At 36.5% G+C, this 16199-nt stretch overlaps 1 protein-coding gene across 46 annotated transcripts in view; it reads right to left on the bottom strand.

Moving 5' to 3' along the window:
* The window catches only part of TENM3 (teneurin transmembrane protein 3), a 1310258-nt gene that overhangs the window by 310462 nt on the left and 983597 nt on the right, over positions 1-16199 (bottom strand). For all 46 annotated transcript variants that reach the window (XM_069013799.1, XM_069013797.1, XM_069013796.1 and 43 more), the window contains one exon: positions 10380-10682. In XM_069013799.1, coding sequence (XP_068869900.1) covers positions 10380-10611 — 232 coding nt within the window. In that variant the 5' untranslated portion in view covers positions 10612-10682. The remainder of the gene's footprint in view (positions 1-10379; positions 10683-16199) is intronic.

The raw sequence follows: 16199 nt of genomic DNA, 5'->3' as shown, positions 1-16199 counted from the left end.
AAGAGCAAGCACGTTTTCCCTATAATCACTATGTGATAACGCATGACAAAAATACTTATACCAAACTCAGAGAAACTGTGAAACAACTAAAGCTGTACAGATGCAAAACAATGATCACAGTCCTTAGGAGAACCAATCTTCTCCCTTACATTTCCTTGACTTGCTACTTAATCCTATATATTTTTTTTTAAATTAAAAGTAGTTTCATTTATTTAGAAAGCAAATGAGGAAAAAGCTCTTACTCTAGTTTTTATTTTCTGCCTACAGATTACTGCATATAGATACGTCCTCAATAACAGAACATTTATTATACTGGCTTATTGTATAAGCAGCACTGGTATCAAAGTACTCCTGCAAGGACCATACTGTTTCCTGCTACTCTGATAGCAAGTACTTACTTCCTTTTTATTTCATACTTAGACACTATATAGAGGATACATTTTTCCTATTGAAGCTTTTTATGCGGAGCTCAAACTCACAATCAAGTCCTTTGTAAAGAAAGGTCTTGAGAGGAAGAACATGGAAATAAATGTACAACAAATTTGCTGAAAACGAAAGGGTAAAGATTTTTTTAAAAATAGCAAACCAGATACCTTGGATGCTCTAGAAAACTCTGACAAGAAGTGTACAAACACTGTCTCCAGAAGTCAGAATGCTAGGTGGATAGTATGCAATTACACAAAAGAGAGAATGACTAATAGATGTGATACATCCATTCTGTCACACAAACTTCACAATATATTTAGTAAAATGGAGTTTTCAAAGCTGTACGTGCAGATTTCTGTTCGCTGGGATGCGAGAAATTACAGTGAAAACTGACAAGTAATGAGCTTTGCCTATGTTAACATTTTCTTTCTGATTTGGTGTAGTGTTTTGTTGTTATTACTTCAGCCTGATTTTCTCTTTTGCTTTTGTGAAAATTATGTGAAATTTAAACCATCCTAATCCACTGTATCACATTTTCCTCCTGTTTTTAATTCCTGTGTTTTTCTTTTCACTCATCACAACCATCTTCCTTGTCACCTTTTAATCTCTTTTTCTTGACCTTTCCGCTCTATTCACTTTTCCATCTTAACCTCCTTTTCTTGTCATTATCTGATTTAGAGAGGAGTTGTAAGGTTCATATGAAAGACAGTTGCTTCTCTAATATATCCAGTAAACTACATAACAACAAAGAGCATCGAAATATATTAAATTTCATCAAGTGTGCATATAATTTTCAAATGCTCGTTATTCTCAGCAAACATTAATCAAACAGTTCTCACATTCCTTATGGACTTCTAAAAGCATGTGGGGAAGTAAGTCATGGGCTTCATGACTTCTGACAAAGGTTAGTGCCAAATACTGTGAGTTCTCTGAGCTCTACTTATTGTGCTACTCTTGATAGAAGATCTTTATGCAAGACTCAAACCCCAAGTTAATTCTTTGGAACAAAAAGTAAAAAAATCACACATATATATTTGCATACTTGTGAGAAATAAAGTATTTCAAACTTGATACGTATTTTTATTACTATAGAATCACAAGGAGACATTGATGGAAAAGACAGCTTAGGAAAGTTTTTGTTTTCAGATATAGGGAAGAATTTATGTGAATGAAAGTCATCTTCTTGTCACTGGTCTTCCACATTATGGTTCAAACATGCAGTCTCTCCTGTGCTTGATGAGAAACTCATAATTTTATTCCCTGTTAGGCTTGAGATGGCAGGGGATCTACAGTCCTAATCCTCAGACTAGAATATAAGCAGCACTTCTTAAACCAGTATAAGGATAAAGGGCTGTTCATCAAGCCCTTCTGAAGTTACCACAGAGTAAGATTAAAGCCAGCTGAAGATAATTTCACAATTGCACAATTCAAAGCTGTGAAGCAAAATGTGCTCCAGTAAACGAATCAATAATTTAAACATTATGGTTCCAATTTTGGGGATTTTATATTAAAATCATTTTATGACTATGATTATATAAAATATAAACTAAATTAAGAGAAACCAGCACAGCTGTCCCAATCATGGGCTGCAAGACAGGTAAAAAAAAGGATTTGTGGATTTAGAAAAGACATACATCTCTGTGAATAGCAAAGAACACAATGTCTTGATCATGAGCAGAATGACAGTATAGACATTTTAGGCCTCTGTCTTAATCATTGGATCCTGGGACCAAAACATCAACGTTCAAGCACCCATTTATTACAAAATAAGAATTACAAAAAGCCTAAATTTGATAGATGTGAAGAGAATATGACCCAAGGGTAAGCAATGTTGAGATGATTGATATCCAGTCTGCAAAGAGCCTATGAAGACAGATCTGAACTGCCACATTAAAGTCAGTACAGCGCTAAAGACATGACATACAGCTTGAAATGGGGAAAGAAGGTGAGGAGGAAGGAGGCAGCATGAAGACATGCACACAAACTGGAGCTCAGGTTTACGGCTATTCCTCCAAACAGGGAGGTGAGAAAACTCTATTATTATTTATGCCTTGCCATGAGGGAAAGTGAGCAGATGGACCCAGAGGGATATGTCTCTCAGCATAGTAGAAAATTTGATTAGTTCTACAGGCTATGAACTGGTACAAAATAAAAACCCAATGTGCCTATTCGAAGCTGTTTATACATTTCAGTTTGTGGAACTTCGTACGGAAGTATTCCACATGTATGGGAATTGACTCCTCAATGCATGGACAGAATGAGGTGCTCAGAGCATCGCTGTAGCCACACGCAAGCATCAACACAGAATATGGACCCAAAAAAATTCTGCAGAAATGAAAACCTCTTATTCCTTCTATCACTCACACTGCCCATCACGATCCCCCAAAAGGCTTTCCACTCTGTAAACCCCATAATAAATGTAGTGTAGCAATGCTTTAATTTAGATGTTCTAGCAAAAGGTCCATTATGCGGAAGACATGAAAAGATTTACCACTCACAAGTATTTATGGCACTACAGAAAAAAAAAAAAAAGGCAAAAAAACAAAGCTTGAAGCAAATGTGTTCCCTTGGCTCTGCCATTTCCTCTTTTGGCTTTAATAAGCTCAGTAACACCAAGTACTGGCTCTGAAGCCTGTAAGTTGACACTTTGCAAACTAATTTCAGAAAGCATCAAGGAACTTTCTGAGAAATTACTCCCATTTTACATCTCTGCTTCACTTTATGCATTTATTTGCCAGAGATGGAATAAGCAATCACTCACAGCTTGGCCTCCAGCCCTGGCTCTCAGCCCTAAACACTAAATCAACAGACAGGACAGACAGGACTCTTCAGCCTCTTTCATTCCTCCCCTCACCCCATCTCTGACTGCACACTTTTCTAGCTTTATCCTCTCTGTAGATGTTAACATACTGAAGTCATCTTTCATAGCCATCCATGGGATCCATTCATCTTCCCAGTCCACTGTTTAGTTTTTATTACGGACAGAAGCAGCACATAGATCTCAGTATATGAGCTATGGAAAGATATAAGAGCAGTTACAGACCCTCTAAAGTATCTTCCTTTCCATGAGGTTGAAAATCCTTGTGAAGGCCTCCTGGTCATCTTATAAATGCTTAATCATTATGATCAAGAACTTAACTGCTATTTTGCAACTGGACATGTTGAAGACAAGGTTTCTACTCTATGGACTTGTAGTGGTTGTGTAGAACTGCCTGAACAAGCAGTCTACTGCCAATATAACCAAGGCTGATTTCTCCCTGGAGAATCACAATTACCCTTTGTCTCTAGATCTGTAGCTCATCTACAGGCCACGACCCACAAGGGGCCAATTTCACCTAGATGAATACATTAGAGCATGTGTGCATATCACTGAGTGTGAGCTAAATATACTCCTAATCAAATAAAAGTGAAATGTTTTTCTTCGTGCCACTTTGCAGCTAATAGAATAACTTTAAAAGTCAACAGATCCTTATCACCTGGAACCTGAAAACCAATTAACTTCTTATTGTTGCTTTAAGAAGTTACTAGTATAGCAATGAGAGATTATAATACTACTTAGCACTTACAGTACTTTTCATCTTCAAAGCATTTTGCAAACATAAACTAATTAATCTTCCCAAAGTGCCTGTGAGGTAGTAGGTATTATTATTCCTGTATTACACAAGGTAAAAAAGAAAAGAACACCTCTGGCAGAAGGTTATGTGCACAGCTCAAGGCCACAAAATCATCCGGAACACACTGGCACCGTACGCTGCTTACTGAAGTTACCCACTGAAATCAGGCGGACACTGCAGGTGGCCATGTTTTAGCATAACAAAAAAGGATCTGTCATGATGACAATCAGGACATATCTTGCACTGCAGCCAGGAAACATAAAACACTGATTCTAATATCTGCCTTGCATTTTGAGAGACAGCGCTTGCCATGTCACTGAATGGTAATTAATTTGCTCATTGGGAGATCACGAAGTCATTAATATATTATTTCATATCTTCATATAAAAACCCTGCAAAGCAAGCTGATTCAGTTCTATTGAGAAGCACTTGCCTACTCAATAGGTAAAATAGAGCTCATCAATAAAGCCCAGGTAGAGGAAAGTCAAAAACGTTTTTAGGTATCTATCCTTCCACTGCTTTGGACAGGTAAAAGTACCTAAGCTTTAGGTTTAAAAACATGATCATTTAAATCCTTTCATCCTACAGCTGACATTTATAGTGACTAAAAAGATTAAACATTTTGCTATCCAAATAACTCATTTTGGGCAGCTAGTATTTGAAGCAATAGACTTTGGAGTCATATTACATTAGGACAGTAGTTGCAATTAAGGTACTGGTTTCTAAGGTCTTAAAAATGTATCCTTGACAGTGTTTAATATCTTATATAATAAAATAAAATTGTCAAAGCATATATATCACTGTTTCAGGTCCCTTTTTCACTGAATGGTGATATTTTTCTAGCACCTAAATCTAATTTTCATGGGACTAGCACTTGAACAATAGCTGCGATATATTCACACACTAACATACTGCACATGGCATTATTTTTTAGCACCCTGGTATGAGCATACTGTGAAGGAAAAGGATTCTTTTTCTTTACTTATTTGGTACATTCAACTTCTCTTCTAGCAGCTCAAGGAGTTACTAGGACATTTAATCTAATTTAGGTACTTAAGTATTCCAGAAGAGTAAAGGTACAAAATTGTGCATAGGAATAATTTCTCCTGCAAAACTGAAAGGAATAGAATAAAAATAAATTGATCTTGAGACTTGGCTGACAGTGAACTGTTCTGATTGATAAACACAATGAAGTCGTTCTCACTGCCATCTAAAAAGACCAAATATCTTTACCTTCAGTCTAAATTATATTTGACTCACACTTCAAAAAAGTAAAAATTTAACAAAACCTGCACTACCCTCCTTGGGTCTTTTAATATAAAAAGGTGTCCTACTATTTTTCAATTTACACAATTTGCAAATAGTGCTGTGACTATTTTGTAAGAAAAGATGAACATGCACAAACCTGCACTGCATTCTGCCACCTATGCTTGTGGTCAGCCTTTGTTCCTATGCAAAATCTCACTGACATGATACATGGATCTCTCTGTAGGACCACTACGCTGTTCTGCAATTACAAAATTCTTTGAAATGGAACAATGACTACTTGAGAGGTATTTAATATTCCTCTCTTCCCTTTAAGATGTATCTGATGGTAAATAAAACAGAGTTTTTGCATATCTGCATTTTTCTTACTAAACTACTACGAAGTTTTTCAATTCTTTTGAGTCCAGGTTTGATTCATTATCTCTTTTAAATTATATCAATATTGTTAAAATATTACTTCAATTTTTTTTCCAAATGCAATTTTAAAAATACTGCTTACTTTCTGTATTTCTACCATATTAAAAAAAATTATGCCCTAGGGTATATTACCGTGTCCCACAGCCATAGGGAGGAGGAGAGAAGATCCAGCAGACAGGAATTGTGCAGCAAGATTGATTTATTTAATTCTTTTACAAACTCTTCTATAGACTTTTTTCTTCATAGTCTAATTGGACAAAGGATCAGCTACCCCTTGGGGGTGACTGGCTAAAATCCTAAAACATCCATTGTCAAAATATTTTTCTCCTATAGTATAAACAAGACTTTTCAAGGCTGCAGATGTTTCATTGCTTACATAACTCTGCTACCTCTTCTGTGAGAGAGAAAAGTCTCTCATGGACTTAGAAAATCGCAAGAAAATCCTTGCTAGCAGCATCTTTGTATCCACACTACCATCCTTCCACAGTATAGTCATGCCACACTCTCAGATATTTTTGCATAGCAGTCTCCTGTGTACTTAATATCACTTCACACAGGAAGTGATATAGATTTTCTAAGCACAGGAACATTTCTCTGTACAACTGAGAAATTCAGCTTTGTACTGTTGGCTTTAATCCTGAATTGAGCAAGAGTTGGGCATAATGCAATACACAGTCATAGAATCAGTCACAGGATGGTTTGGGTTAGAAGGGACCTTAAAAATCATCCGGTTACAACCCAACACCAATGGCCCCTGTCAAATTTTCAAGAATTTAGGTTGCTGAATTCAATTAGAGAAGCACATTTAAATCAGGCTGCTCTATATAGCTGGATACTTCAAAGTATAAGAAAAAAGGTGTCATCTTCTTCCCTAACACATAAACAAGTGACTGTCATATCATCACACCTTTAAAGTAAATAGTCTTTCATGGAGCTTCAGCCATTGTCAAGCATGAGATTAGGTATCTTCTCAAAGATGTAATACAAAATTGAGTATCTCTCTTAAAACTACTTTTAAGGAAAAAAAGCTCATGGCCTTCACTTACATGACTCTCCTGGGAGGTTTATAAACAAAGAGAAAATAAATAACTAATTTAAAAGTTCTAAAAATTGTAGGCTAAATAATCATCATCTAAAATTTTTAAAACAAAACCAGTTTTGCAACAGGTGAAGGAGCTTTAGAAAAAGAGGAGACTGCACTAGGTCTTATCTCGGATGCTAACTGAAAGCATGTTGCCTAGATGTAGTTCCAATTTCCTAAAAAAGCTTACTTGCTCTTCTAGTCTTGTCAGTTTGGTTTCAAAAGTAACAAGGTAGTCCCCAGTTACATAAATTTCATGTTCAAATACTTTACAATATGTTTTAAATGCTGTTTTGAGAATTATAATGACAAACATATATATTTTTGGGCTCATATTTCTATTTATGTAATTAATCTAAAGCAACAGAAATTCAACTCATGAGGAAAAATATCATGAGACTGGAACAGACAACAGGAGAATCTCCTCTCCACAAGAAAAGATCTCATGGAATTAAGTTACCACTAAATAAAGCACACCTATCTCCAAGAGCAGTATTCCTTTCTGAATTCCTACCACTGGATTTTGGGAAAAAGGAAGCACAAAAACGTGTACTGAATCAACTGAGGAAGAAGAGATGGGAAAGTCCTGATTCACTAGCAGAAAGCTTCCCAGGGATTTACCTTAAAATATCAAGCATAAAAAATATATTGACATTTTAAATGTGAGTGCCCTGGAGCCAGGAGGGCCAACTGTGTCCTGCATCAGGCACAGCATCGCCAGCCGGGCAAGGGAGGGGATTGTCCCACTCTGCTCTGCACTGGGGCGGCCTCACCTCGAGTGCTGGGGGCAGTTTTGGGCACCACAGTGTAAGAAAGACATTAAACTGTTGGAGAGTGCCCAGAGGAGGGCAACAGGGATGGTGAAGGGCCTTGAGGGGAAGCCTTATTAAGGAGCAGCTCAGGCCATTTGGTCTGTTCAGCCTGGAAAAGAGGAGACTGAGGGGAGACCTCATTGCAGTTACAACTTCCTCGTGACGCAAGAGGAAGGCCAGGCTGATCTCTTCTGTGGTGACCAGTGATAGGACCCAAAGGAACAGCCTGATGCTGTGCCAGGGGAGGTTTAGGTTGGGTATCAGGAAAAGGTTTTTTACCCAGAGGGTGGTTGGACACTGGAACAGGCTCCCCAGGGAAGTGGTCGCAGCACCAAGCCTGACAGAGCTCAAAAAGCATTAAGAGAATGCTCTCAGGCACACAGTGTGACACCTGGGGTGTCCTCCACAAGGACAGGAGTTGAACTCAGTGATCCTGATGGGTGTCTTCCAACTCAGAAGAGCCTATGATTTTATGATTTTAATTCCTCCACATTTGAGAGACTTGAGAATCTTGCATAACTGCCCCAGTACCTTTCCAGCTGGCAGTGGAAATTTCCTATCATTATTTTACAGTCAGGGCAGAAACTGAAATGCTGGTCATGATTAATTTTTAAAATTCATCCCCAATTAAAGGTATTTATTAAAGGTTGCCTTTTTTATTTACAGAATAATTTCCTGTTGAATTAGGAGGCTGTCATTTATACTGTCAAAGCCACATATCTCACACTATTTCTAGGCAGAGGGGGAAAAAATAACCCGCAGGGAAGCATCTTTTATATATTATTTAAAAACCTTTGATATGACCTTGAGGACCTTTTCCACAAAATACCTCCAATGTCAGAAGCTGTAAATTCTCAGTCAAGGATGAATCAAAGGAATACACTACCTAAAACAAGCCCTTTATTACCTGACCCTATCAAACCTGCAGGTAGTCCCTAAAGGGGCCAAACCAGTATGCACTACAGGAAGGCAATAAGCCATACAAAAAGAATTGAAAGGACAATGAGGGAAATTAAATGGGCACAGAAGACAGTGCTGAGACTACTGAAAGGTGAAGAGGGCATTATCCATTCTAGACTTTTAGGCCTGAAGACATGTAATTTATTGCATATTGGGCAATATGTATTAGCTAAATACTGTGTGCTTTTCTGAAGAAAGTGAAAAGGAATAAAAATGAAGCCACAGTGCACCATCATATGTGACATGCCAGACCACATAACTTCTTCAGTTTGTTATTGCTATTTAAAAAAGAATAATATTCTAGTCAGGCAGTAGTTTATGAATTCATTAAAGAAATGGTGCCTGTTCTGACATAGTTTCATCACTAGTACTAGGAAAGTGCCTACAGTACAGGTCTTAGAAAACTTCCTCTTGATTTTACCTCATTGAAGTAATATCAAGGTGACCAATGGCTTAAAAACTAGAAAATAGCGATAACCTGAAGTTTCAACACATCACAGAAACCAAAAATAAACAGCAGAATAGAGTAGCAGCAAGCCTCAGTTACATGAGCATAAGAGAAATATTTTTATTTCCCTTGCAAACATTAGTAGGCAAAGAAGTCAACACCATCTGCCCAGCTCTAATTTTAATGTAAAGTTATTCTAAATGGAACAGAGAAAAACATCAATGGAGAAAATAATTTAGATATTCTAAAATTAAAACTAAGGACTTTTTCACCAGGAGGAAGCTTTCTAAATCTACTTTTGTTTCCACATAAAAGAGGAGATAAAAACAGAAGACTGAGTCATAGGTTCACACAGCTCATGGCCTAGCTTTATCCTTTTAGGTAGCTGGGCTGCAGTATTCTACACATTTCATAACATTTTTTTTTTCCTCCTTACCTTAAGTAGCTTAGTTGTGGAAACATAGAAGTATCAATTCCAGACACACAGTTTTGAATCCAAAATTGATGCATAAGTGCTGAACCCTAATTGGAGCCAAGTCCAATCACTCAGAATCTTTGAGATCCAAGGGGACCTCTTGAGATCATCTAGTCCAAGCCCTCTCTCAAGCACAGTCAGCCACATCAAGGTGCAAGAGGACCATATTGAGTCAAGTTCTGAACATCTTGATGGACATTTAGACTTCTCATGTCACTCCAGTCCTGAACTCAAAAATTCAACAGTGACTTTTGGCAGCCTGTTACCATCTGGTTACATATCAGGGATAACCACTAAAAAAAACCATCCAACACACCCAAATGCACAAACTGTGAACTAATTTACCTCTACAGAGCACTCCACAGTGCTCTGTTACTGCCTTTGTAAGCTAAAATATAAAAGCACTGAGCTAATGCATTATTTGTATGCTCGTCCATATACTATGTTTCCACAAACCTATTCCTAGGGCTTGGCCTTCTTGGAACACCTGTATTTATTTTTAATTTTTAAACTATTTACATTTTAGATATACTGGAATGGCAAACTGGAATTGGGCAACCTATTAATGAGTGAATAACTGGGGGTCTAGTTTTTAAATTGTAAGGCCTGAATGCTTCACACTCAACTCTGCAGTATTGTCACTGACCCATAGCCCAATACAGGCCATTTACTTCCTGTGCACCATGTATTATTTATTCCAAAGATGGTACACAATGCTTCCCCATCTTTGTAAAACATTTAGGGAGATACAAAGGAACTGTACTATGTGTGTAGAGTATTACCAAAACTGATGAAACTAGTTTAATAACATATTCTTCCTGCAGCAAGGATGCCTTAGAACTAATCAATTATACACTCTGAGTTCAAACATCTTGCCTACCTTGTCTGGTATACTCATCTGCTTCTCTGTGGACCAAATCTTTTACCCGGTTTCCATACAGCAACCTAGAGGAATCATGATCAAAAGCTTTCAAGGTTTCACTGGAGCTGTAAGACTTCTGAGTAGGCACTCTGCACTCCTCATTTTCTGCGGAAGAATTTGTATAGCGACGTTCCTTGTCCCGTCTGCTCTTTGTCAGGGAGCAATAAGGCCTACGTTCCTTCACATCCATACTTCATTCCTTCTCTGTGCACATCAGTCCAGCTTATTTGGAAGTCTTCTCTACATTCAGCTTACATTCACCTATAACAAAATTAGAAAGACAACCACTGATGTGTTACAATGATCTCTAATTGTTGTAATTGCTCCCTGTCTGGAACAGAAAGAAAGAAAGAAAGATCTGCTCAGCAGTGGGTGAGAAGCACGTCTGTGCACATCTACAAGACCTCCCAGAGTTCCATGCACAAGCTACCCTGATCTAAAACATTAGCAAAAAATTCTTGTGAAAAACATCAACACAATACTACCCATTTTTATACAACAGATTAGAAGATCAAAAGCAGAGTGTGATTGAAGCAGAGAACAGATCGGAAAAAATAGTAGTTTTTCAGCTTTAGGAATATGTTAGTTGCCTAAGGTCTATCTGTTGGTAAGCTGCTTTTTTCTTTTTCTGAGAAGCCTACATGATTTAATGGCAAATCTGGCTTTCTTCTGCTTGTTGAGAACTTGTGGTTTTAAGGTTTGGGGTTTTATTCTTTTTTTAATAGTTTTAGACTTATATAAACTTTTATTGTAATTTCTACTCTAAGAAAATTATTCTCATCAGAGAACATGTACACACAATTTCAAAGCAAGCTACAAAAATGACACAGGTGATGTGCAGGAAGGTTTATCAAACTAGTATGTTCTATGTAGGCTGGGCTAGAAAGCAAGAAAATATTTGATTTGTAAATGACAATCAGAAATAGCGTTTTTTTCCCCTCAAGTTTTTAAGGAATATTACAGTAAGAATTGTATTTCTATTACTCTTTATTTCTCTTTAACATTTCATTCCAATTTCAGAACAAGACTTCTCAGTTTTCAAAACAAGACATCTCAATTTCATTTCTTGGGTCCTGCACCCTTAACCAAACTATCTATATTTCTGACAGAAAGAAAGTCTGTATATTTTGGTTTTGTTTTTTAAAGAGAAGCACTAAAATAAAATAAAGAATATAATTTGTATCTTTAAACAGCTGACAACGCATCTAAATGAAGAACAATTCAGATGGTTTTAGTATTTTGCAACTGCATCTGTTAACTGAGGCCTTTTTATTTCTCGGTTAACACTGCATATACTTGGTTCCCTCCTTTGTCTCAGTGAGAACCTTCTCCTCAGTGCTCCCCTCAATTTGGAGCACTTAACTGTAAAAAAACAAAACCAAGAAAAACTAAACAACGGATTATTTTGCTGAATACTATCAGTCAAGCCCTTTGTGATGTAAAATGACAGTTTACAACACATCACAATGCAACAGCAAACTTCACTTGCACTCCTTTCAGCAAAAACAAGGTTGCTTTATAAATCTTCACTTATTTAAACACTTAATATCAAACTAATTAGTTGTTACTGCTTAAAAGATTTTAGAGAGTATTTAATTTACTACAGAACCATTATTCAAGTTTGTGAATGAGGGCCAATCCTTTATCATTCTGTTTTGAAATTTTCCAGAAAGGCTTTTACATTTCCCGGCCTATATGAAGCCCAGTTTAGACTTGAAGATAAAGCTCCAAAGCCTTCCATTTAAGCAAACACTCTTCTACTTTTATATTTTCAAATTTTAGAGTGGTTAACTGAAATTTTTAAATGATCAAAAAAAAAAAAGTTTTATAACAGAACAGTTTACTAAATTAATGACTGTTTAGATGTTTGCGTGCACAGGTAGCACATCTTTTTAACTTACATGAAACACTCAGATTTTAAAACATTTGATTGACTAATGAATGCAAGTACTTTCCAGGCAAAATCAGTTTTCTAGACATATTATAAACTCCGTGTTTTATTAACACTAAACTGGATTGTTATTTTAAAAATAATTATTTACAAATACACATGGGAATTATTTTGCAGTGTAAAGCCTATCTCCCCTTTCATCTAAGCACCTCAAGACATTAAAGGGCCACTAATTCCTAGTGTCTCTAAATTGCACCATGGGAAAACTGACATACACTATTCACCATAAAAGAAGAAATAATTTTTATTTTTATCCAAGTTTCCAAAATCCCTTATAATGTTAAGAAAAAAAAACAAAAACAAAAACTAAAAAAAAGCACAACAAAAGGCAAACCAACAAACCAAACTCTTATTTGCACAACACTTTGTTACTATACCAAGCTAAAATCCTCAAAGATTTAATCTATGCTGTAGCACGAAGAAGTACTGATCTGCTTCCCACGGAAGTCAATGAATTCAATAAAACTTCAAAAAGCAGATCTCTGGGTTATCTATTGCCTCTCCAGGCAAAGAATGAAAAGGTTAAAAAAATACAAGCTGTTTAACAGCACTGCATTATGGAGATACTTCAGCAGTGATTACCCTCCAGAATAATGAGGGCTACTGGATTATTTGTGGGCATTTTTGAAAGAAAAAAAACAAAACAAACAACAAAACAAACCTTTTAGGTTTTAAGAACATGATCTGTTTGAATCTGGCATTATACAAAACACCTGTTTACTTTCAGTAGCCTTTAACTTTAAAAATTAATAGTATCTCTCAGCAAGTCTTACGGAACAGTTAACATCCTCAGACTTGTGTCTTTGAAATTATTTCATCAGTAATACACATATCTAAAAGAAAACAGAATAAAAGCTATCTTAAAGATCTGTCTACAAATAAATTTTCTTTACTGTGATCAGACAACAAGCAGAAAGGGAGAACACAAACATATTTGCAGAACACAGAAATAAATACCAGTATTAATGTTTAAGTAGGGTAAGTCAGCAGTGACAAGTCAAACAAAAGAAGACTTGCAGATGGCTTTACTAGATCTTAGCTCGTCCCATTATGAATCATCCCTTCTTTTTCCCTAGAAAACAGCCCTCACCTCCCCAACTGAAATATTTTCAGTTATTGACAAAATTATTTAAATAAAAAATCCAAACTGTCATTTACCGCATCTGCTCATCCCCTTTCTTTTAAAGATCACTGTAGCCAAAATATTAACAAGATTTCCCACTCAAATCTTCACAGATTTAAATGAATCACTGCTGCACAAATTTGAACATCTTTCCTTCTTTTCTTCTGTTTCCTCTAACATTAAAACTGCATCTCAGGGTTTTGGCGGGATAGCTGAATGCACAGCAACTAATTTACAAAATCAGGTTAAAATTGTAAACCAAAGAAAATTAAGTTTATTTTTTGATGTATTATAAAAACACTTGCCTTCATCTGCAAGGAATTATTGCCCATATGTCCATATTTATGGTCTATCAGGTTGCTTCACTCCAGCTAAATGAGGTAATTTTCATAGAGTAATATTTACAAAGCTATTGAACTACTAACAGACTCACAAGAGGATGTCAGTTCATCCGTGCTGAATGCTGCTACATGTTGGATTGCAATACTCACGTAAAATGGCCTGCATGGACGGCAGAAAATAAAAAAAGATTTCACTGGTGCATGCCACTACTTCAAGTTTCTGTCTAATACTTTTGAAAGTATAAAACCTGAGGATGCTCATCTGTGTCACTGAGCATTGGGATCTCCCATGACCTTTTCAGTGATCGCTCCAATGTCAGGGGCTCCTGGCTGAATTACACAGGAGGGTGTTCGCTAATCACCAGGCTGACATGACAGCTCTTATACAGTCATGCTCAGCCCATTTCTGTACATGCCTTAGCTGATTGCAGACTCAGACCCTACTTTCCTAGTGTCACTCCAAATTTTAAAAACAGCTTGAAACCAGAAAGAGAAGATGTCAATTTTAAAATTAATACTTAAATATTTCAACTTAATTTAGAAGGAAAGAAGGAGAACCAGAGAAACAATTCTTGTTCTGACCAGGTCATTGGGATCAAAGAGCTCATTCCCTTATATGTCAGACTACATTGTATACCTCTGACATCATTAACACATTTACCAAGTCTGATAAGTTATGTACAATTAATAATTAAAACAAATAAAAGATCAAAATTCCTTCTTTTACTATAAGTGTTGTAGAGACACCAAGTGTAAACACTAAAACTGAGCACAAGGCACATTCACACACGAGTGTCAAAGCTACCACAGGAGCTTCAGTGACTGATGCCTCAGACACAGACAAAGCTGACAGGTGTCTGTTAGAAGTTTTACATTGCATTTGAAATTTCCCAGGACAGCCTTTCATCAGTTCCTCTTAATTATCTATTGCAACATGAAATAAAGTCAGTATAGTGAAAAATAAAAATAAAAAAAACAACAACAACAAAACATAAAAAAAAACCCCAAAAAAATCACAGTTACTTCACTTTTCTACAATAAAAAAAACCTTGATACTTAAGTTCTACACTGCAATGTAGAAAAGTACTACAGGCATATTTTAATTGGCAAGACATAAAGAAGGCATTAAGGTCATGCTATAGTGTAATCCAAAACACCCAGGTACAACTTCAGCATGCCTGCAGGCATTTAAAGTGTTATGGAAAATGACTGTATTTCATTCAGCACCTCGAGCTCTGAGTTCCTCAAAGGGTTGTTACAGTTTGGCAGCAGGATGGCAATCGTGCCTAAGGTACACAGCACTCCATCCCCATCTCTCACTCAGAGAAACTTCTCCCAGCATCAAACCTGATTCAAGGAACACCAAGGGGCCTGACTAAGAAGTCTAAATATACTTCAGTATTTTATGTTCTTTGATACCTAAACATCTATAGAGGCATGAAATAGTAAACAGGTAAGAAATAAAATATGTTTGTTGCTAAAATGACAAGATAATTGTATAGAAAAGATGACATCACTGCTTGGATTGATTTATGGATCTACTATAGTGTGTATTATAGTCCCTTTAAACATCTATATCTATTTTAGACATCTCCAAACATACAAAGCAATACTGAAAGTAGTTCTAAGGATAACGAGAGTCATTAATATATACAGAGCTGGAATGGAAAATATAAAAAAATGGAAAGATAAAATTTGTACATTTCCTTGTTACAGAGGAACAGTAAGAGAGTTTGAAATACTGTTATAAGGAAGCACAAACAAGATCTCTCCTCAGTCACAAGAAGCAGCAGCAAGGAAAGCAACATGCTGTTGGAGCAGAGTCCTTCTCCCCTCCCCGAGGCCAGAAGAACTGAGACAGGGAAGGAACTTACATTATGTATCACAAACTTCCTTCCAAACATCTAAATCTAAAAACTTAGGCATTCCAAAGAATCATAGGATTCCCAGCTGCAGAGACCTACATTATTATTGGATTACTGTTATTTTTGTTATTAATTACCATTATTGCAAATTAAGAGTCACTGATCCTTCCACATTGACTCCTAGGTAAAAGCACAGTCTGAACACTTGCTGAGATGGGGACCAAACCTCCTTTCATGATTCTACATAAACACAAGCAGTACAAGAACCTTAAGATTTTTGGGAGAAGAAGCAGGCTTGAACTTCTGTCTGGAATAAGAGCAGAGGATTTTACAGGCTGTGAGCTGAGACACTGCCTACTCTCAGCATTGACAACAGCTGCTGCAAATAGCATCTAAGTAGTGCTGTTCAATAGATACATGTCTGCAAGTGCCATTACTTTAATTTAATAATAATTTCCTTTGTCTCTGTAATTGTTGACCAGATTAAATGAATGTAAA

This window comes from Aphelocoma coerulescens, chromosome 4, assembly GCF_041296385.1.
Source record: "Aphelocoma coerulescens isolate FSJ_1873_10779 chromosome 4, UR_Acoe_1.0, whole genome shotgun sequence".
Classification (NCBI taxonomy): Eukaryota; Metazoa; Chordata; class Aves; order Passeriformes; family Corvidae; genus Aphelocoma; species Aphelocoma coerulescens.
Note: the sequence above shows the minus strand (reverse complement) of the source record. Positions and strands in the feature narration are given on the sequence as shown.